The sequence below is a fragment of the Danio rerio genome, chromosome 13 (assembly GCF_049306965.1).
Source record: "Danio rerio strain Tuebingen ecotype United States chromosome 13, GRCz12tu, whole genome shotgun sequence".
Taxonomy (NCBI): Eukaryota; Metazoa; Chordata; class Actinopteri; order Cypriniformes; family Danionidae; genus Danio; species Danio rerio.
Window position 1 is genome coordinate 1,947,238 of NC_133188.1, and position 24,834 is coordinate 1,972,071.

The 24,834-nt window shown below is 36.9% G+C and overlaps 2 protein-coding genes across 9 annotated transcripts in view; one reads left to right on the forward strand and one right to left on the reverse strand.

Annotated features, from left to right (window-relative positions):
* hcrtr2 (hypocretin (orexin) receptor 2) overlaps nt 1–21,531 on the reverse strand; it is a 41,472-nt gene extending 19,941 nt beyond the window's left edge. Inside the window, exons 1-2 of the mRNA NM_001079868.1 lie at nt 21,309–21,531; nt 3,458–3,636 (exon numbers count right to left, since the gene is read on the reverse strand). Coding sequence (NP_001073337.1) covers nt 3,458–3,636; nt 21,309–21,531 — 402 coding nt within the window. The remainder of the gene's footprint in view (nt 1–3,457; nt 3,637–21,308) is intronic.
* hmgcll1 (3-hydroxymethyl-3-methylglutaryl-CoA lyase like 1) overlaps nt 1–24,834 on the forward strand; it is a 245,051-nt gene that overhangs the window by 112,006 nt on the left and 108,211 nt on the right. For 4 of the 8 annotated variants that reach the window (XR_012388660.1, XR_012388666.1, XR_012388654.1 and 1 more), the window contains one exon: nt 21,391–21,756. The exons of 2 other annotated variants lie outside the window; for them this stretch is intronic. The gene's annotated coding sequence lies outside the window, so the exon portion shown is untranslated. Of the gene's footprint in view, nt 1–9,797; nt 10,029–12,339; nt 13,709–21,390; nt 21,757–24,834 lie in introns of those variants that run through there. 2 more of the 8 variants (XR_012388665.1, XR_012388668.1) reach the window with 2 other exon arrangements.

Here is a 24,834-nt window from a genome sequence, read left to right on the forward strand (position 1 = left end):
AGAGGGTACACTTAACGACTTAGAGGGTATACTTAACTGTACTTAACTTAAAGAGGGTATACTTAACTATATTTAACAACCTAAAGATGGTATACTTAACAATACTTAACGGCTTAAAGAGGGTATACTTAACTACACTTAACGACTTAAAGAGGGTATACTTGACTAGACTTAACAATTTTAAGAGGGTATACTTAACGACTCAAAGAAGGTATACTTAACTATGCTTGACTTAAAGAGGGTATACTTAAATATACTTAACTATATTTAACGACTATAGAGGGTATACTTAACTTACAAATTGTTGGGAAACACATTACATTGCTAAGGTAGCTTAAAGGTACAATAATGATGTAGCCTTAAGGAGGTCTCAAGAAACGCAGTCTCGAACCCCATTTAAAATCAGCAAATCAGATGACATTTTTTATCACTGGGTGTTCTGTGCAAATTGACCAATTTCTGACAGCCATGCCTTTGAAGCGCTTTACATTGCATGTGTTTGAATGCTTTTGCATCACATCTGTATAAAAAATGAGGAACTACTTTGATGTTCTGGCTTTGCTCTAAACGTCAACTGGAAGACGTTTGAGTCAAAGTGTCTGGCGCGCATTTGTAAGATGCAAACATCCTACATTATATTGGAATCAATCAAGCAGCACTCTCTCTGTGAAAGTCAAAATGCGTGAAAGTGATTAGAAACGAGCGACTTTCTTCAGGCTCATATCAACACTTGGCTTTGGCTCACAGCTGCTCCTTCAGTCTTCATAACTTCAAAACTCGCATTAATATTCAGTGAACCGACGAGGGATGATAACCGAGCATAGAGAAGAAACAATGGTACTTGTAGCTTTCAGATGGTGACAGCTGAGATATTACAGTCTGTCCTTTACTCGGTGTTTACAGGACAAGTTTGAGAAAATGTGTTCTTGATGTAACACACGCAGGCTCATTGGAAAATGTGCATTTTTGCGAAATTGCAAAAACTGAATTAAATATACAGTACATTATCTTTAGTTTCAGAGTAAAATGAACACTAGGGGGCAGTGTGACAACAACTTTCATTCCTTTTCACACTAATGATATTTACAGAGGCATAATATCGAAGAATTAAGGATTGTTTTCATGCAGTTCTTTGCACAATACCAAATAAACAGCACAAAACAGCTTAACGAATGAATAATGAATATGTTTGTGTCACCCATCTATCTCTATATGGACATTTCTGGTGTGGTCGTAGCCCGCTTTGTATGATGTTTGTGCTGCAAAGTGCTCAGGTTTGAGTGCAGTAAAGCACGCTTCCACAAGAGAGATAAAAGTAATGTAAAATCAAGGTAAACCATGTGTTCCCAGTGTACTTCTGTCTGTTTCTGAAAACACTATCGGTTGGGTTTAGGGAATGGACACTTTTCTGGTGTGGTCATTTTGCTCGTAGCCTACTTTGTGTGGTGTGTGTGCTGCAGAGTGCTCAGGTTTGAGTTTAGTGAAGCACGCTTCCACAAAAGAGATAAAAGTAATGTAAAATCAAGGTAAAGTAGGTGTTCGCAGTGCCTTTTTCTGTTATGTCTGTTTCTGAAAACACTATTGGTTGGGTTTAGAGAAAGGTTTAGCTCAGTGGTTTGCTAGCTGATCTGTACGACGAGGTCCGCTTAAGTCTTAAGTAACATTTCAGATTTACAAAAAAAATGTAAACAGCACCCTCTGGTGGATTTGTCATCTGAAACATGAATGAAAATGTAATCGGAGGAATGTATTTTTTGTTTCACAACAATGTTGGATGAGGCATATATTTGCAATGAGCCTGTGCTGTTTAAAATAGACTAAAGCAGCATGGTGTCGTCTCTAGAAGCTTCATAACTTCCGTCTACAGCTAAAAAAAAAAAAATAATGTAATCAGATTTGATTTTTAGGGAAACAAAAAAAAAGGTCAAATGTGACCAAATCCTGCAACATGAGTCACAGTGACACAACTTTTAAAATTGAGATTTGGCATCAATATTAGTATTGAATCTTTCTGGAGCGATCTGATTAGCTTGTTTGCGCTGAGCATGTAGGGACCGGTGCAGCCTTCCTGCGGTTGCATAGCCCTCCCGGTAGCTGACGCTAAAGCGCACCTTTAAAAAAAATTGAAACTACACGTCACAATGGCACCTATCGCAAGCTCTGTGATTGGTCGGCTTGTTAGTGACGAGCGTGGGTGGTGCTGAGAGCCGTGAGCCCAGTGGAGCGACTGTTTACAGTTGTAGAGTGCCGTGAAGGAACTCCAGATGAAAACTTTTTTGTGTTTATTTTAAGATTAAATTTGATGCACGTTTGCTGAAACGAGCGAGTTTTAGCTACTTGACACTTTGAGACAAAATTAAACACTCCACACAGAGCAACATAAAAACATACTTCCAGCTAGCATTTCGAGAGTGTTATTGCAGAGCAACACAAACAGCATGCAGAAGGATAAATGAACAACAACAAGCGTGGGTGGAAACCAGCCTCTAGTCTGACAGGAGGATGGCTGGCCTGTTAGATTGAAACAGAGCTTCCCTTTGACAAATGATCATCCTTCGTCACTTTTTTTATGTTCAATCCTAACCTTTTTAATTGCTTTTATACAATGTTACAACTATATTTGAATAGCAAAGATATTAACGTTTCGCGGGATACCCGGAATGTAGAGTAAGTGACGAGAGAAGTTGAGAAAAGCAATGTTCATTTCTAGCGAATTTAGTAAAACAACTTTGATAGTCATTTAAATACCTTTACTTGAGGATTAAGGCTACAAAACTTTATGAGATTATTTTTAAATGCCAGTTCTGTGAAATTAGCTAAAAAAGGAAAATGTAATCGGTCTGTATCTTAAATTATGCTGCGTTCACACCAGACGCGGAACGCACGTCAAGCGCATGATTTACATGTTAAGTCAATGCAAACGTGCGAATGAACATCCTGCGGCACGATATGCGTGAATTGCTTGGCACGTATGACGCGTATTGCGCGAATGGCGCGGTGCGATTGGCGCGTTACTCGTTTCACACAAATCACTCGAGTTCGAAAATCTGAACTTTAGCGGACATTCGCTATTTAGTGGACATCCACATTCATTCCACGTCTGGTGTGAACGCAGCATTAGAACTGTGTGACTTCCGATTCATTTCTCTATCGGCGTGAAAGATCCCCAAAGCTGCCTCAATACACAAATATAAACCATTCAAAACTTTCTTTTGAAACAGATTCTAAGTTAATGTAACCCACCAGTCCTACTGCATCCTACTGCTAAGCTGGGATCGAAACAGTGATTCTTTGCATGAGAGTCTGTTGCTCTGACAAGAGGCTCAAGACCATGGCCTCTAGCGTCTACCGCTAGAGCACCTTTAGAGTTCAGAGGAGTGAAATCTATCTGCATATCACTTCGCTAGCTGGCCTTCGTTACAATCGGAGAAACTTTTTGCCAAAGTAGATTCTTTACCTGTAGGTAAGGCAGTATTTTGCACAGGGTCTGTCCGAAGAACCATGTTTCGGTGATGTCCACCACAAGACTTGCAGGAAGACACGTGATGGTGACCAGGATGTCTGCGAAGGACAGGTTCACGATGAAGTAGTTGGTCACTGTCCGCATGTGATGGTTTTTCCAAACTGCAAAACAAACTGAAAAGAAAGACGCCTTGACAAAAATCAGCTGGGCAGCAACTTTTGGTACACTTAAAGGCCACTAGAGGGCGCATATTCACAACAGACAAAGACGTAGCTTAATGAGGGCGTGAATGAGTGTGAAATCAGGAGTTGTGACTTTCATCATCCTGCAGAACTCCTGCAGACTCATGTTGATGGATGATTAAACTATTCCAACACTTCTAAAGAATCTAAAATCTAAAAAGAGATTTAAGGGACCTTGTGTGCAATGGAAAGTTTCTGCTAATGTTTAACTTTCTTCATGAAATCATTGATAACAACTGATGGAAATAATCTGATGTTAAATTGGTCAGAGGCTGCATACAAAAGCTTTAAATTAATCCCTTAAGAGGCAGCATTCCAAGGCAGCAAGGCATCAAGGCAAGTCTGAATGCAATTTCTGCTTCACTTTCTGTCTCTGGAGGTTCCTTCATCTGGATTTTGAAGGCAGCATAAATGTATCCTTCACTGCCTTCAATCTGCCAGTCCTGCCACAGTTTTCCATTTCTGACAGCTGAGGTGTCTCTCAAAGGGCTGCTTATTTGTCATTTTGTGTAAGAATATCCATTTTTGACCAATGGTTTCCACTTTTTTAGGAAGCACTTAGTATTTGTAGTAAGCAAATATTCTATTGGTTATCAGTGAGGCTCTCTGTATTTTGGTGTAAATGATTATATTGTTCTGCTGTCTCCGATGTCTGTCTATAATTAGCTTTGTGAGGTGCCTTCATGAACAAGTACTGCTTCCAGAGTCACTGAGAGGCAACAAGTCAGAAGCTTAAGCTTTCAACTTCACAGCCAGAATCTTCAAGTTTTGAAAGTGATAATTTCATTTGAACAGATATTATAAATTTATTATTGCAATAACATATGCTGAAATACACTACCTGACAAACGTCTTGTCGCTTATTCAAGTTTCAGGAACAACAAATAATATCTTGACTTCTAGTTGATCATTTGATATCAGAAGTGTCTTATATGAAATCCAAAGGCCTCTAGATTACACTTATTTGATCACAATTGAATATGATCATGCCTTGATTTTCTATGATTTCATTAAGATTGTAAGGTATGACTTTGTTTATGTTTGGATCGGCAAATAAAGTGTTCTTGCAGGACTCCCAGAGTTCCTCAACATTCTTTGGATTGATCTTCAATGCCTCCTCCTTCATCTTACCCCAGATATGCTCAATAATGTTCATGTCTGGTGACTGGGCTGGCCAATCCTTGACAGCTTGACCTTCTTGGCTTTCAGGAGCTTTGATGTGGAGGCTGAAGTATGAGCAGGAGCGCTATCCTGCTGGAGAATTGTCCCTCTCCTGTGGTTTGTAATGTAATGGGCAGCACAAATGTCTTGATACCTCAGGCTGTTGATGTTGATCATCCACTCTGCAGATCTCTCGCACGCCCCCATACTGAATGTAACCCCAATCCAGGATTTCTCCTTCACCAAACTTGGCTGATTTCTATGAGAATTTTGGCTCCATGCTGGTTCCAGTAGGTCTTCTGCAGTATTGGTGATAATTGGGATGCAGATCAACAGATGATTCATTGAAAAAAATCGACCTTCTCCTAATGATCAACAAGAGGTCAAGTTATTATTTGTTGCTCTTAAAACTGGGACCGACAACATCAACAACGTGTGGCTTCTATAACCAAAATAATAATAATAACAACAACAATAAAGTATTCTGAGATCTGGGCATCTGAGTTCTGAGAAGCGTATAGAAAATTAAAGAGCAAGGCCTTGGGAGCATGTGCTGAAACACAGAAGACCAATACTGCCCTTATAAAGGCAGAGTCCAGAATCTATGCAAGCACTGAGACTGAACAAACAGCCTTTCAAACTTTTACACCAGCTTGGATTTTGCTGTCGCTGCAATTTATAATGAAATGATTGGCCTTTGTGGTCCATAAGAGCAGGAGAACTTCCAGAGACGATGTCACGAGTTACAGAGAGTAGGCTGGAGATTGTATTATGACAGCAGCAGATGGTTTTGCTGATAAGTAAAGGTCAAACAAGCACATCCATTATGTCACTAATCTGTTTTACAAGATGTTTTCTCCACCTAATTAGGTTAGGGTTGAGGCCTGGGTCATGTCTACCTGACCTGTGAAGCACAACAGGTGAATTTCGAGTAGGTACGCGTTGTGTTTAAGAGCGTCTAGTACAAAATCAAAGACATACACGACATATTTCAAATGTCAAGCTACAGAAAACACCCAAATAACAGACTGTGTGTGTGGATAAGTTAATCCAGTGTGTGTGGATGAGTTAATCCAGTGTGTGTGGATAAATTAATCCAGTGTGTGTGGATAAATTAATCCAGTGTGTGTGGATAAATTAATCCAGTGTGTGTGGATAAATTAATCCAGTGTGTGTGGATAAATTAATCCAGTGTGTGTGGATAAATTAATCCAGTGTGTGTGGATAAATTAATCCAGTGTGTGTGGATAAATTAATCCAGTGTGTGTGGATAAATTAATCCAGTGTGTGTGGTTAAGTTAATCCAGTGTGTGTGGATAAGTTAATCCAGTGTGTGTGGATAAATTAATCCAGTGTGTGTGGTTAAGTTAATCCAGTGTGTGTGAATAAATTAATCCAGTGTGTGTGGTTAAGTTAATCCAGTGTGTGTGGATAAATTAATCCAGTGTGTGTGGTTAAGTTAATCCAGTGTGTGTGGATAAATTAATCCAGTGTGTGTGGATAAGTTAATCCAGTGTGTGTGGTTAAGTTAATCCAGTGTGTGTGGATAAGTTAATCCAGTGTGTGTGGATAAATTAATCCAGTGTGTGTGGATAAGTTAATCCAGTGTGTGTGGTTAAGTTAATCCAGTGTGTGTGGATAAGTTAATCTAGTGTGTGTGGATAAATTAATCCAGTGTGTGTGGTTAAGTTAATCCAGTGTGTGTGTGAATAAATTAATCCAGTGTGTGTGGTTAAGTTAATCCAGTGTGTGTGGATAAATTAATCCAGTGTGTGTGGATAAATTAATCCAGTGTGTGTGGTTAAGTTAATCCAGTGTGTGTGGATAAATTAATCCAGTGTGTGTGGTTAAGTTAATCCAGTGTGTGTGGATAAATTAATCCAGTGTGTGTGGATAAGTTAATCCAGTGTGTGTGGTTAAGTTAATCCAGTGTGTGTGGATAAATTAATCCAGTGTGTGTGGATAAATTAATCCAGTGTGTGTGGATAAATTAATCCAGTGTGTGTGGATAAATTAATCCAGTGTGTGTGTGGTTAAGTTAATCCAGTGTGTGTGGTTAAGTTAATCCAGTGTGTGTGGATAAATTAATCCAGTGTGTGTGGATAAATTAATCCAGTGTGTGTGGTTAAGTTAATCCAGTGTGTGTGGATAAATTAATCCAGTGTGTGTGGTTAAGTTAATCCAGTGTGTGTGGATAAATGAATCCAGTGTGTGTGGATAAATGAATCCAGTGTGTGTGGATAAATTAATCCAGTGTGTGTGGTTAAGTTAATCCAGTGTGTGTGGATAAATGAATCCAGTGTGTGTGGATAAATGAATCCAGTGTGTGTGGATAAATTAATCCAGTGTGTGTGGTTAAGTTAATCCAGTGTGTGTGGATAAATGAATCCAGTGTGTGTGGATAAATGAATCCAGTGTGTGTGGATAAATTAATCCAGTGTGTGTGGTTAAATTAATCCAGTGTGTGTGGTTAAATTAATCCAGTGTGTGTGGTTATTAGTCTCGGTGTACAAGCTTGGAACTTTAAACTAGCACACAGCTGGCATAACTTTGTTTAGTTGTCGCAGTTTTGATCCGTGCAGAAACAATGCGTTGAGAAGCCTTTATGTTTGATTAACCGTGACGAATTAAAGCGCGATTAATAGTGAAACCGGTTAATCGTTGCATCCCTATTTGGATAACAAATGCATCTTTACATATCGGCTGTAAAACTAAACAAAGACACAATAATCGTGTAACTACCACTCTGACATATTCTGGCACATTAGGAACATTGATTCCTCAACAGTCGCCTCTGCTTGGTGTGTCCGGGTCGTACATATACGGCTGAATGCTGATCCTCTCACTCATGTTGCTTCTCTCTGTCTGCCTGTCTGGTGCCAAACACATAGTAGGGGAGCTCTTGGCTCCACCCCCTTGTTAAGTTGGGCGGGAAGTCGTGACTAATTTTCATGTGAAGCAACACGCCCCTAAAACGACGACGGTGTACACGCCCCCAACACGACACTATTTAACACATTATAATTAACAAATCTGAACTGTGCTTTGAAATTAACCTAAACTGGCAAACCCAGAATAACCATAATATTAATAATAAATCTTTATAAAGGGGTAAAATAGGTGCCCTTTAAAATAAGAAAAGTATAACTAAACATTCAATCATTAATTTTCTGTCAGCTTAATCCCTTATTTATCAGGGGTCTCCACAGCAAAATGAAATTTATTTAGCATTTAATTAAAGTTTCCAATGCTATTTCACAGAAATAAACAGGAGATAAAAGCAACCCATAAGACTGATTCAGCTTCTGTAGTAAAACAGCTCTAAAATATAGTCATTATTCAGCTTGAGTGGCTCATTTCAGCTCAATAGATGTCGATGTAAATTTGTCATACATAAAAATAATTTGATTTATTTATACAGCAGAAGACAATACTGTCATATATCAGCTCAACTGAGTTCAAGTTTCACTGTCATCTAATAGTGCCACTGCTGGGAAACGGATATTATTACTGAATGTTAATTGTCATTTAACCCCAGAGCAAGCCAAAGGCAACGGTGGGAAAAAGCACAAACTTTATCAGGTGACAGATATGGAGAAGGAAAAAGCTTGAGAAAAACAGGCTCAGTCAGATCCTCTTCTCCTCAGGTCAAATGTAAAAGTAACCCAGTGTCATGTTTCAGAAATATGACCACACGAGCACTTTATTTAGCTCTTTGCTGCAAAAACAAAAAGGTACACGGGTTAAATTTGTGAATTATTGCTTCACTTGGACAATTTTCAGCTAACAAGCTTAAATAGACGACAGTACTGTAGTCAAAAAATCCAACCCACCACCTAAATCTATGAATTCCAGGCTATCAATCTTGTTTCTGAATAATGCGCAGGTTAGTGTATACTCCATCAGCCGTTTTTGACTGTTTGGCGCCATCTAGTGTCTGAATGATGCGCAGGTTAGTGTATACTCCATCAGCTGTTTTCATTTCTGTCAACTTTGTGTTTTTGGCTGTTTGGCGCCATCTAGTGTCTGAATAATTCGCAGGTTAGTGTATACTCCATCAGCTGTTTTCATTTCTGTCAACTTTGTGTTTTTGGCTGTTTGGCGCCATCTAGTGTCTGAATAATGCGCAGGTTAGTGTATACTCCATCAGCTGTTTTCGTTTCTGTCAACTTTGTGTTTTTGGCTGTTTGGCGCCATCTAGAGTCTGAATAATGCGCAGGTTAGTGTGTACTCCATTAGCTGTTTTTGACTGTTTGGCGCCATCTTGTGTCTGAATAATGTGCAGGTTAGTGTATACTCCATCAGCTGTTTTAGATTCTGTCAGCTTTGTGTTTTTGACTGTTTGGCGCCATCTTGTGTCTGAATAATGTGCAGGTTAGTGTATACTCCATCAGCTGTTTTAGATTCTGTCAGCTTTGTGTTTTTGACTTTTAATTAAAGAGTTGATTAGCTTAAAGATTTAATTAAAGAGTTGATTAGCTATTACTGCTCAGAACAATGTTTTGGGTCCAATGTTTATGTTTCGTGGCAAGAAGTCATATAATAAGTTGGATGAAGTACATCCAGGACAATTTTTTTGCAGAATAAAATCATCCAGTCTTATACAACAGTGCTCCGCTTCATGTTGGGTTGCTGATAAACCTGTCAGACATTATTCTGTGATTATAATCTCCTGGATGTACCTTATTCCTAACTTAAATCCCTATAAAGCCAAAGTGTTTTTGTAGTGGCAAAAAAAAAACTTCATCAGGTGACAGAAATAAATGAATAAAAAACCTGGAGATTCCAGTCATGTTCAGCTTGAGTTGAGCAGAAATGTGGCTACGTGTGCATTTTAATTAGTGCTTTGCTACTAAAAGGTGCAATGCTTTAATTAATTTGTGAATCATTTCATGCCTTTAACAACTTAATTTGCATGATTTCGATAACAGGGGAAACCCAGACCAGCACACGGAGAACAGGAAAACTCTCAATAAAAGTCTACAAAACATCCTCATGAAGAAGTGTATGAGCTAAAATGAAACATGATTGAAAGCACTAGTTTCCATATCATCAAATACTCTCTCTGTCATCTTGATTTATGTGCTGTTTTACCTCACGGCGAGCGTTTGTTTTGACACTACACTGCTGTAAATGAGTTTGTTTAGGAAGCGTTTGTGCAGAAAATAAATTCTAACTATAGGTTTGAGCGGCTCATGAATAACACATGAATATCTGTGGATTACCAAACACATCTTGACATCTCAAATCACAGATAAGCAGACATGTGACATTAGCTGATTATTGTTGATTCGGTTTAGCATATTTAGTGGAACTTAATGAAATCAATAATTTAAAGGTCATTGAAAAAAAAAAGCCACATTGATTACATAGTGTGTTGCATCGTAAAGAAACCAGATGCAAACACTTAAACAATGGACCTAGACAGATGACAGGACTGTCTGTGAAAGTAAAGGTTTATCTATATAGAATTATATCGGAGTAGTGATCTTTTAAAATGTTGATATTTATCATGCATGTTTATACATCTGACTAATCAGTAAATACACTCACCGGCCACTTTATTAGGTACACCTGCTCGTTAATGCAAATTTCTAATCAGCCAATCACATGGTAGCAACTCAATGCATTTAGTCATGTAGACATGGTCAAGACATTCTGCTGTAGTTCAAAGCGAGCATCAGAATGGGGAAGAAAAGGGATTTAAGTGACTTTGGACGTGGCATGGTTGTTGCTGCCAGACGGGCTGGACTGAGTATTTCATAAACTGCTGATCTACTGGGATTTTCATGCACATCCATCTCTAGGGTCTACAGATAATGGCCTGAAAAAGAGGAAATATCCAGTGAGCGGCAGTTCTGTGGGCGCAAATGCCTTGTTGATACCAGAGGTCAGAGGAGAATGGCCAGACTGGTTCCAGCTGATAGAAAGGCAACAGTTACTCAAATAAGCACTCGTTACAACCGAGGTCTGCAGAAGAGCATCTCTGAACACACAACACGGCCAACCTTGAGGCGGATGGGCTACAGCAGCAGAAGACCACACCGGGTGGAGAAACGTTTTCTGTACTCAAATGGCCTCCACGGTCACCATTCTCAATCCAAAAGAGTAGCTTTGGGATGTGGTGGAACGGGGGATTGGCATCATGGATGTGCAGCTGACAAATCTGCAGCAACTGTGTGATGCTATCATGAAAATACGGAGCAAAATCTCTGAGGAATATTTCCAGTAGCTTGTTGAATCTATGCCACGAAGGATTAAGGCAGTACTAAAGGCAAAAAGGGTCCAGACAAGTAAGGTGTACCTAATAAAGTGGCCGGTGAGTGCATATATGTATGGCATGCAAGTCTTGATATCCAGGGTTCCTTTAAAAAAAAAAGACTATCATCACAAAATATGTCACTAGAGACATACATTTTTATAGATCTGACAAGCTATATATATATATATATATATATATATATATATATATATATATATATATATATATATATATATATATATATATGTATATAAATAAATATATATATATATATATATATATATATATATATATATATATATATATATATATATATATATATATATATATATGTGTGTGTATATATATAGCCACTGCCCGCATTTATTTAATTATTTAAATTTATATATTTCAATATTTTATATAGTATCTATATATTATTATTATTATTATTATTTATTATCCATATTTAACATAAATAATAATAATAATAAATGCTTTTCGAAATGACCATTTACCTATTAAAAATTTCAATAATCTTATAGAACTCACACAGAATAAAATGAAATCCTCATAAGTTTAGTTTAAGCAAATGTAAATTTTCATGCAATTACTTAATTAATTTTTCTAGTTCTTTAAAAAAATATTTATTAATATATATGAACATGAATACCATGCTATACAGTATATACCATGCATGAATACCAATGAGAATCTGCTCGTTGATTTGGAGGATCCTCAGCAAGTACTGGACCAATCAAAGATCGTATGCAAATGCTCAGCTGATTAGATGCATGATTACATGTATGAATCAATTAAAGCCTTCAGATTCAGAAGCAGGTGAACCACATATCGGGCTTCTGTTCTGATAACCATAAAAACCTTTAAAATAACATATTAACCTAATGATAGATTCATTGAAACACACTAGTTTTAATTAACAAATGTAATTGCTGTGAATAAATCCCAGTATGATTTCCATATGAAACTGGAGTATCAGCATAAGTATAAGTCCAGCTCTGTGATTGATTCTACTTTTTAACAATAATCATTCAGCTAAATGATGCTACAGAGGATTGGACCTCTGCATGCCGGGTTCACATCTTATTCTCTTCCATCTCCTCAAGGGTCATTTATATCATCTCATCGCAATCCTGCAATTATGCCTTTCTCTAGCAGGTGAGAGTTCTGTGGCAGGGCTTTGATAAGTGTCAGGCTTTTTTCTTCCTCAGGAAGTGCATGGCCGTGCTGTGGGGGTTTGATCAAACATCCAGAGCCAGAGTGGTCATGAAACCAGCGGAAAGACAGAAATAGAAGCAGATCTACTACCACTGCGAGAATGCTTTGAAAACACTCTACGTGAAATAATAGATGCTGCAAAATCAAAGCGTTGTCATGTGCCAACTGGAATCCCTAAAGCTAAAGGGAAGGCCAAATGTTTCCTCATTCTTCTATTGAAAGTGGACATGGACGTTTATGACTTGAAAGTGCAATGACTTTCATTCATTCATTTTCCTTCGCCTTTAGTCCCTTTAATTCACAGCGGAATGAACCACCAACTTATCCAGCATATGTTTTACCCAACGCAATCTCACGGTAATCTCATATTGCTTGTTTTAAGGAAAACTCACTTAATATTAGCATATTATTTCTCAAAACAAGACAATATGCTCTGCTTATCTAGAAAATTCTTCTTGATTTAGGAATTTTGTAGATATTTAGACTAGAAACAAGACAAAAAAATTAAGTAAGAAAAGCATTTTTTGCAGTGTGGCTACATAATTTGCGCTCTCCAGAAATGTATACAGGGGTACATTTTCACAATGAGCCTGTATTGCTTGTGGATCCCCTTGCTTGTTTTTGCAGCCATGTTGCTGCATGTAGCTGCTGTATTCAGGGACATTTCTTATATCCCTTCAATTGTACTGATAATAAAATCTCAATTTGAAGGGCTACATGGCATTTTCCCCTCCCCCTCCAACCAAAAGAGAATTTGTACACGCTGATATTTTCACCAGGACATGTAAGGAGAGGGAGAAGTAGAGGGTTTTATTAGTAGAACTGGCATCAGGCCTCAAGATGATCATTTCTCCAGTGGGTGTTGCCTGTAGAGTGTTGTCCATAACACCTTCATAAGCTGGGATTCACTGACCGACAGGAACATCCCTGGAGAATGAAGAACTTTGTGGGCCAGGCAGAGAAATGTGCCAAAACTAATATTGCCGGGGGCTTGAGGTCATTACATCACCTCGTCTTCTGCTCTGGCCTGCAAGCCCATTCAACAGCTGTGTCTTCATTCATTCTCACACGTCACAGTTTTGGTGACAAAAGAGTGGACTGCTGAGAGGTGCTTCATGTACACTGTTTGACTCCTCTAAAGCTTAAGAAATATTATATGTTCGTTTACTTATTATTTATTCAAATATTATATATGCGGTTCACTTGCGGTACGCTTGTAGTGTAAGTGGAAAGCGCGCCTGAGCCCAAAACGAGACGTGACTTTTGAGGGACTGTTTCATAGGTTTTTATTAATCATTCTTACTGTTCAATGAACGCAAGCTGTCGTAGATTATTAAAGGCGCAAACCCCTCCTAATTCCTGCAGCACCAGGACTTTATGGTTTATGAGCGTCAAAAGTGGCTGATCTATTTGTCAAAGTATTTGACTGCGTGTCACTGCAGCCCAAACGACTAAACCGATATAACCAGAGGTGAGTAGTAACGAGTTACATTTACTTTGTTACATTTACTTGAGTAAAATTATTGGATAACAAGAACTTTTTGAGTACATTTAATATATTTGTACTTTTACTCTTACTCAAGTAAATTATTAGAGAAAAATCAGTACTCTTACTTCGCTACATATGACGGCGTTCCTCCGTTACTGTCAAATGTTAATAAATATGATCCATATGACTTGTTTGATAATATCGCGAGGCGCCGCATTGGAGAGGTTGTGAGGTAGCTAAGAAAATTTTTTTTTTTTAAACTATAGAAATGTGTTGATAAAATCTTCTTTCTGTTAATGATAAAAATAATAATTATATATATATATATATATATATATATATATATATATATATATATATATATATATATATATATATATAACTCTTAATCTTATTATTATTAACAGAAATATTTTATCAGCATAGTTTTAACAAATTTCTAATAACTGATTTATTTTATCGCTGTCATGATGACAGTTAATAATATTTTACAATGTATTTTTTAAGATACTAGATATTTTTCAAGTGACATTTAAAGACTTACATATATATATATATACAGTTTGAATTCAGAATTATTAGCCCCCTTTTTATTTTGATTTTCTTTTTTAAATATTTCCCAAATGATTTTTAGCAAGGAAATTTTCACAGTATGTCTGATAATATTTTTTCTTCTGGAGAAAGTCTTATTTGTTTTATTTCGGCTAGAATAAAAGCAGTTATTACGTTTTTAAAAAAACATTTTTGGGACAAAATTATTAGCCCCTTTAAGCAAATTTTTTTTTTCGATAATCTACAGAACAAACCATCGTTATACAATAACTTGACTAATTACCCTAACCTGCCTAGTTCACCTTATTAACCTAGTGAAGCCTTTTAATGTCACTTTAAGCTGTATAGAAGTGTCTTGAAAAATATCTAGTAAAATATTATTTACTGTCATCATGGAAAAGATAAAATAAATCAGTTATTAGAAATGATTTATTAAAACTATTATGCTTAGAAATGTGCTGAAACAATCTTCCCAGAACAGAACAGAAATTCGGGAAAAAAATAAACAGAGGTGCTAATAATTCAGGGGGGCTAATAATTCTGACTTCAACTGTATATATATATATATTAGGCATGGGCCGGTATGAGATTCTGACATGTAAAGTTGAAGTCAAAATTATAAGCCCTTTTGATTTTTTCTTTTTTAATTATTTTATTTCCCTAATTATGTTTAACAGATTGAGAAAATTTTCCCAGTATGTCTGATAATGTTTTTTCTTCTGGAGAAAGTCCAGAAGACTTTCTGTTTTATTTCGACTAGAATAAAAGCAGTTGTTCATTTTTAAAAAAAACATTTCAAGATCAAAATTATCAGCCCCTTTAAGCTATATTTTTTCCGATAGTCTACAGAACAAACCATTGTTACACAATGACACTTTAAGCTGTATAGAAGTGTCTTGAAAAATGTATAATAAAATATTATTTACTGTCATCAAGGCAAAGATAAAATAAATCAGTTATTAGAAATGAGTTATTAAAATTATTATCATTAGAAATGTGCTGAAAAAATCTGCTCTCCGTTAAACAGAAATTGGGTGAAAAATAAACAGGAAGGGCTAATAAGTCTTCAACTGTACACACACACAAACATCCTTTCTCAGTGTAAGGGCAGAGCCGAATATATATATTCGGCTCTGCCCTTACACTGAGGAAGGGCAGAGGGTTGCTGAAAAACTACAGAGAGATTTCAGCTGCTGTCTGGGCTTTCCATGTCTTTCTACACCTTCCTTTCTTCATGTGTTCAATACGTTTTCCTGCGTCATTTTATTTGATCACACATAACTTTATTTGTACTCGAATTAGATTTGTTTTCTTTGCCTGTATGGGTTTCTTTGGTTGTTACCAACATCTGGTGAAAATTTCAAGTCAACAGCACCTTCAGAAATATGTTTTCTGAGAAAAATGGTGCTGTGTTGAATACTTATTTCCCCCACTGTATCAGCCAATTTTGAACTTTTAAAAAAATTAATAGTGCATTCAAATAAAGTACTATTTTATTGCATTCTCCATTAAATACATTGCTTATTTAGTTACTCAGTGTCTAGTTCCTGAGTTTAGTTCTTGGTAATAAACAGTAATGCTTGTTTTTATTCTCTGAAGATACGTATGGAATGCTGTAGTGAATGTGTGAGCCTGCATTTGTTACCAAACGTAATCAGCATGATGTGCAGAATCCATTTTTGTAAAGTTGGGATGAAGATGCATGCGTGGAAATAGCATCACCACAGTCTGATATGCATGAAAATGTGTTTATTTTCTGGCCCCAATTGTGTCTTTCTGGTTCCCAATGTTCCTATGTGATGGACGTCAAACTAAATGCAACGTCTCAAACGGCGGCTTAATCTAAAAGCTGCATTAGAAGAGAAGATTTTCAGCGGATAACATCTTAAATAAGCTATTATGTGACTTAGAGGAAGTACGGCTAAGAAAAACAAAATGTTCTAAGTATGTTTTGGTGAAGTGTGCATTAGGTTATGAGATGTGTTACGAGTGAACGCTCTCTGAGTCATCTAAAAGTCCAGTTTTTAATGTTGTGAATGTCTCGTGTTCTTGGTTATGCATCTGTTAGGCCAAGCACCGCCGACAGATTTTTACGGATGAACTTCTGATGCATATGGCACACATTCCTAAAAACACAACATCAAACACCATATATATATATATATATATATATATATATATATATATATATATATATATATATGCGACAGCTGGGTTGTTTCCTGTCAATTGGAGAGCTGAAGTTTTTCCTCATCTGCTTTCATTATTGATGGTTTGTATTGTGACTCAGTCCTGCATGATTGCTGTGCATGAGTGTGTCTTGATAAGCTCCCCTAATGAATAATATCTGGTATATGCATCACACTTTTCATGCTTATCAGGACAATTTGCACTTTTCTCTTCATGTTTTATTTGGCGAGACTCGTGAAACTACACTCTAAAAAGCGATTAGTTGACTTTATTTTTTTTTTAAAGCGAGTAAAAGTTGCATAATTAAACAAATCAAGTCAACTTAACATTTCCAAGTTACAATGGATTTACTTACACTGTAAAAAAAAATAATGACAAAAAGAGATCACAACAAAAACCTTTATGCTACTTTCATTTATTCATTCATTCATTTTTTTGTGGGCTTAGTCCCTTTATTAATTAGGGGTCGCCACAGCGGAATGAACCGCCAACTTATCCAGCACGTTTTTACGCAGCGGATGCCCTTCCAGTTGCAACCCATCTCTGGGAAACATCCACACACACTCATACACTATGGACAATTTAGTCTACCCAATTCACCTGTACCGCATGTCTTTGGACTGTGGGGGAAACCGGAGCACCCGGAGGAAACCCACGCAAAGGCAGGGAGAACATGCAAACTCCATACAGAAACACCAACTGAGCCGAGATTCGAACCAGTGACCTTCTTGCTGTGAGGCGACAGCACTACCTACTGCACCACTGCTTCGCCTACTTTAATTTATTTAATATATTTTATTGTAAGTCGATCTCTCTCTCTTGTATGTTGTAGTGCTGTATTTATACCGATTTGCTCGCATATCCGAAAAGTGTGTTGTGTTGGGAGATTGAAATAGGCAAAGTCTGCACGTGTTTAGCGTTTTTCCTTATCGCAAACACAATAGCAGTCTGGTAACGTTAGTGGATTCGTTGCTATTTTCGAGGTCAATTATTGTGAAATCCCGATTGCAATTGAGAAATACTGTAGACTGTAACACTGTAAGAAGATATCTCTGTAGATGGATGGCATTTCATGTCACGTTCAGTCTTATAATCTTAAAGTGTGAGCAAAATCGGCTGTTTTATCATCACTTTAGACATTACGCTATAGATTGTCATTCAAACACTAGCTCTAAAGTGACGTTGGTGAATTAGTAACGGCTTCTGCTGTTCTGACGTCAGCTGCAGATGTGAATGAATGGCGAAAGAAAGTAGTCCCTAATAAAAAGGGGTTTGTAGACTCTTCGTGTTTGATTTTCTTATTTATATACACGATTGAGGCGTTGAACTGTTGTATAAATGCAATATCACACTCGCAGCAGTGCGATATGGCTGTATATCAGCACTGGTGGGACGCTAAGGCACTGATATACAGCCATATTGCACTGCTACTCAAGTGATATGGATGGATGGATGGATGGATGGATGGATGGATGGATGGATAGATAGATAGATAGATAGATAGATAGATAGATAGATAGATAGATAGATAGATAGATAGATAGATAGATAGATAGATAGATAGATAGATAGATAGATAGAATGATAGAATGATAGATAGATAGATAGATAGATAGATAGATAGATAGATAGATAGATAGATAGATAGATAGATAGATAGATAGAATGATAGATAGATAGATAGATAGATAGATAGATAGATAGATAGATAGATAGATAGATAGATAGATAGATAGATAGATAGATAGATAGATAGAATGATAGATAGATAGATAGATAGATAGATAGATAGATAGATAGATAGATAGATAGATAGATAGATAGATAGATAGATAGATAGATAGATAGATAGATAGATAGATAGATAGATAGATTAGAAATGCCAGAATTGTGAGAAATAAACACAGATTTGAGATAAAGACGTTATCTAAGTTGCAACTATCCTGACAATTTCTGTAAAAGTCTTGCATCACAATAACACTCGCCTGTCTAAACAGGAAAAATAAAACCTGCAGAAGGTACCCTTTTTTGAGAGACAGCCCTGGTGAAGAGAAACAATTACTGATTATTTTATATTTTTCCCTCTTTGTATAGCCTACACAACTTAAATATAAAAACTAATTTAAAAAATGGTTCATTTTAAGGTCAATATTATTCAATATTCAATGCAATTAGCCCCCCCTAAGATTACTTTTTTCGATTTGTCTACAGAACAAAGCACAGTTGGTCAATGACTTGTCTAATTAGCTTGCCTATTCAACCTAATTAACTAAAGCCTTGAAATTGCACTTTAAGCTAAATAAATACTAGATTCTGTCATCATGGCAAAGACAAAACACTTAAGTTATTAAAACTACTGTTGAAAGATATTCACTGTTAATGAGGATCATTCATTTATTCATTTTCTTTTCAGCTTTGTCTCTTTATTAATCAGGGGTCGCCACAGCGGATTGAACCGCCAACTTATCCAGCATATGTTTTACGCAGCGGATGCCCTTCCAGCCGCAACCCAACACTGGGAAATTGATGAGGATCAGTAAAAAAAAAATAACGCATTTTATTTTTATGCCACATATTGCTTTAAAGCCTTCCATAATCTCTGTGAAACTGGATGACACTGGAAAGCTTAATGGTGAAATACACTCACTGGCCACTTTATTAGGTACACCTGTCCAACTGCTCGGTAACACAAATTTCTAATCAGCCAATCTCATGGCAGCAACTCACTGCGTTTAGGCATAGTCAAGACGATCTGCTGCAGTTCAAACCGAGCATCAGAATGGGGAAGAAAGGGGATTTAGGTGACTTTGAACGTGGCATGGTTGTTGGTGCCAGACGGGCTGCTCTGAGTATTTCAGAAACTGCTGATCTACTGGGATTTTCACGCACAACCATCTCTAGGGTTTACAGAGAATGGTCTGAAAAAGAGGGAATATCCAGTGAGCGGCAGTTCTGTGGGCGCAAATGCCTTGTTGAGGCCAGAGGTGAGAGGAGAATGGCCAGACTGGTTCCAGCTGATAGAAAGGCAACAGCAACTCAAATAAGCACTCGTTACAACCGAGCTCTGCAGAAGAGCGTCTCTGAACACACAACACGTCCAACCTTGAGGCGGATGGGCTACAGCAGCAGAAGAGCACACCGGGTGCCGCTCCTGTCAGCTAAGAACAGGAAACTGAGGCTACAATTCACACAGACTCACCAAAACTGGACCATAGAAGATTGGAGAAACGTTGCCTGCTCTGATGAGTCTCCATTTCTGCTGACACATTCAGATGCTCGGCTCAGGATTTGGCATCAACAACATGAAAGCATGGATTTTCTTGCCATACTTTGGGCCCATTAGTACCAGAGCATCGTGTCAACGCCACAGCCTACCTGAGTATTGTTGCTGACCATGTCCATCCCTTTATGAGCACAGTGTCTCCATCTTCTGATGGCTACTTCCAGCAGGATAACGCAGCATGTCATAAAGCTCAATCATCTCAGACTGGTTTCTTGAACATGACAATGAGTTCCACAATGACAATGGCCTCCAAGCTCACCAGAGCTCAATCCAATAGAGCACCTTTGGGATGTGGTGGAACGGGAGATTCACATCATGGATGTGCAGCTAACAAATCTGCAGCAACTGTGTGATGCTATCATGTCAATATGGAGCAAAATCTCTGAGGATTATTTCCAGTACCTTGTTGAACACATGTCATAAGGGATTAAAGCAGTTCTGAGGGCAAATAGGGGTACCTAAGGTGTACCTAATAAAGTGGCCGGTGAGTGTATATTGCACTTCTATTTTATTGAAAAACAAACACATAAAAAACAGCAGCTTTAAAGAGAATTTTTACAAAAAATAATTTCAAGTCAAGCAACCCAATATTTAAAGGATCCATGGTTAATATACACAAATGTGCATGTTGTATATCAGCTAAATAAACTCCCGTGTCAAAAGAAAAGGGATTCTGTGCCCCTGAAGCATAACATTATATTGAAATGTATTTCATATTCAGAATTGTATACATCCATCACAATTGGGTTGTAAAACAGCAACTCAGCACTTGATTTGATTTACAAGAAACACTTCAAAGAGAAAGAGAGACAGAGAGAGAGAGAATAGGATTAAATATCAAAGAAGAAACCCGGAGGCTTGACGATTTTAAGGTTGCAGATGCATTTGTGCGCCTGCATATGTGTGTAGACGATATGAAATTGTCATTGAAATGAACAAGCATCAAAAACAGGTAAATACATCGTGACTTCAAAATTCATAGTAACCCTAAAGACAATCAGATTCACTGTTCTGAAAATATAGAGCCTATCATTGCTGATAATGAATTTAAAATCCGCGATGCCTGATTTTAGCCTATATATATAATATTAAGATGTCATTCACACGATTCCCTCAAAATACCTTCAAGTAAACTGTTGTTTTATTTACGGATTTGTTTCTTAAAGTGATTTTAATGATCCATATAGCACTTTTCCGTTAATAGGAGCATTTTGTGCATTGGAAATAAGAGATATGTTGTAAAATATGATGTATTTGGGCTGATATATGCCAAAAACATTAGGCTATTTTTAAGTTATCAATGTTGCAGGTTTATAAGCATACTTATTTAAATTCCATGCAATTAACAGAATGTCAGATGTGATGGGGAAACCTGTAGATCCTTCATTAAACACGTGAACGCGCTGATGAGATGGTTTTGTGAGTTACGCGCGCGCGTCAAAACTTACCCAGTGTGTTTCCGACCAGAGACACGAGGAAAACCAGTATATATCCAGCTATGAGCACCCATTCGTATTGTTTGGGATGCAGGTATTCCCTCCAGATGTACTTGAGGAGCTCGTCGTCTTCGTTTTCCGCGTGGGAATGCGAGATTGTGTCCGCGGAGGAGTTGAGGTGCTGGGCTGAGGTGAAGCAGGAGTTGCAGGCGCGCTGGACGGAGATCCCGGACATGTTTGCGCCGAAAGCCCGATCCAGCATCGCGCATCTCCGATACTGAGAGACTGCTGACTGACTGACAGACTGGGAGAGAGAGAGAGAGAGAGAGAGAGAGAGAGAGAGAGAGAGAGAGAGGTGAGAGAGAGAGCGCGCACAACTCACAAACACGCGCGCACGCACACACTGAATTCGAAATTATACATATTATGTTCAGTTATCAAAAAAATAAATAAATAAATACTAACCTAACTGTTAAATATACAGTTTATCATTTTTAATAATGGTTTTATATATAAAGCAAGTTTAAATTTAATTGAATTAAACAGAAAGAGTGAGATAGTGTCTATTACAAACCATCTGAATGAAGGTACAGCTGTGTATTGTATTGTATAATATTTTATGTATATTTATATTAATAGTTATATTTATATTTTTTATTATTAGGAGTATTAGCAGCAGAAGTATTACATTCATTATCATTTTCAGAATTAAATTAGTATTTTTTTTATTTGGGTATGTTTGATGAGCATGAAATTGAAGTTGAACATGTGTCATGGCCTGCTCAGTGACCATACCTAAATATTATTGAGCACTTTTGGGTTTTTTTGGTGGAGCGATACAGGAAAGGTTTCCCTCCACCAGCATGGCCACTATGAATGGCTGAAAATCCCCCTGGCTGCTGTGCAGTACTTTTATCTGTCATTCTCAAGACAAATTGATGCTGTATTGGAGGCAAAAGGAGGCCCTACACCATACTAATGAATTATTATTATTGTCCAACCTATGTATGAATAGAGAGAGAGAGAGTGAGAGAGATGCTTCGTGATGCACCGTGAACCCTCTCCATCTACAGCCAATTAGTTTGCAAGACTGAGAAGCGTTTTTGAAGTCATAGTATAAACCTGTGGAGTCCCTCAAGAGCTCACTATGCTTCTTTATCTCTCATGTTTGCATACTCATGTTTATTTAATAAATAATAGATGATGCACATACACAGTCAAATAATCATATTATCAGTGAGGTATACCCTATTTTTAGAAATCCAATTGGGCACTGTGAAAACAGGCTACAAATGTTATACAATCAAAATTCGGTAACATTATAGTTTAAGTAACAATTCAGACTATTTATGCTGGGTTATTACCTGCTTGTTATTAAGATATTTGTTAGCACTTATAAGACTCTTATTCTAATATTCTAACACCTAAATCCAACTATTACCTTACTAACTATTAATAAGAAGCTAATTAATAGTTTATTGAGCTATAAGTCTTAGTTAATGGTTTGGTAATAGCTTGAATTGTACATTCAATTGTAAGTTAGACTGATGTTTGTCAACTATTCATCATGTTTCAGTGCATTGCTCAGTCTGTTGTTCAATAATACATTACAGTTTTGTTTATATCACTAATGATCCTCTGTGCTTTAGTTATTTGTCAAGATGTACACTTTATACAAATCTTGTCGGACATAGACATATGCGAGACCAGTTTTATTGTTTGATTCCAAAGCACTCATTATCTGTTTATCTAACATATTTAAAACTGTTTTACTGATTTGTTACCAAAAATATAAATATGTATGACCACTTAATCATTTACTTTTATTTATTTTAATAACTTCAGGTCAGAATAAATGTGTAATTTCATTTTCACATGATGTTGTAGCCTATATCCGTTCACTGCAAAATAATAAACAAATAAACAAACAAACACATAAATAAATAAATAAATAAATAAATAAATAAATAAATAAATAAATAAATAAATAAATAAATAAATAAATAAAGGGTGACACAGTAGCTGTTGCCTCACAGCAATAAGGTTGCTGGGTCGCTGGTTTAAATCTCGGCTCAGTTGGAATTTCTGTGTAGAGTTTGCATGTTCTCCCTGCGTTCGCATGGGTTTCCTTTGGGTGTTCCGGTTTCCCCACAGTCCAAAGACTTGCTGTACAGGTGAATTGGGTAGGCTAAATTTTCCATAGTGTGTGTGTGCGTGCGTGCGTGCGTGCGTGCGTGCGTGTGTGTGTGTGTGTGTGTGTGGATGTCTCCCAGAGATGGCTTGGGGCTGGAAGGGCATCCGCTGCTTAAAAACGTGCTGGATAAGTTGACGGTTCATTCCGCTGTGGCGACCCCAAATTAATAAAGGGACTAAGCCGAAAAGAAAATGAACAACTGAATAAATAAATATACAAACAAACAAACAAATAAATAAATAAACATCAAATAAATAAATGCCTTACGTAGAGTTTTTGTCTCCTTTCTAGTCAAAATATACGTAAATCATTAAATATTTTTGAGACACGTGAAAATAATTTGTTTTCAGAAATAATGACTCACAATTAAGTGAGTTTTTCCTTAAAACAAGCAAAATAATCTCCCAATGGGGTAAGTACAATGATCATATAGTATTTTAGCCCAAAAACAAATTTAGTGTCAGATTATTTTGCTTGCTTTAAGGAAAAACACACTTAATTTCTAATTTTATTCCTGATATTTGGACCAGGAACAAGGTTAAATTCTAAATAATAAATAGTTCTTGCCGTGTTGCACTGACAATTATTTCATCCATTACTTTGTTTACACAAATGTTATTTGAAACATTAAAATTGGCATTTTACTTACATTTAATGTGCTTTCTATGAATAATAAATCATTTTTTGTGAATTGTATTTGTTGTGCACACCACAATTGGTATATATTTTTTTAATAGGAAATATTACATCCATTTTGCTCTATATAACTTTACTTTCATCCTATACAATAAAATCTTCCCCTTAAAGATGTTTAACTATGTATACTTGTAAATATACACGCATGCATATTCATACATTTACAATATTATAATGTGAGAAACTTAAAATTCATTCATTCATTTTCGGCGTGGTCCCTTTATTAATCAAGTGTCGCTACAGCGGAATGAACCGCCAAATTATCCAGCATTTTTTCATGCAGCGGAAATGCCAACTGACCCAGCCGAGGTTTGAACCAGTAACCTTCTTGCTGTGAGGCGACAGCACTACCTACAGCGCCACCATGTCGCCTGGAAACTTAAAATGAGTTATTATTGAAATATTATTGCATTTATCTGTGTGAATAAAAAAAGCACATCATGACACATATTTATTACATTTGAAATGCAAAGCTAATTGAAGAAATTATTAAACAAGCATACAACAGGAGTCCTTAATGACACTGAAGTCCCCCAAGACACTCATTAATTGTCATTTGAAATATGTATAAACTCCCACTATCCTTCAAACCCAGCTTTTACACAGTTGTTGCCAAGTATGTCTTAAAATAATTAGGGTTCAGTCATT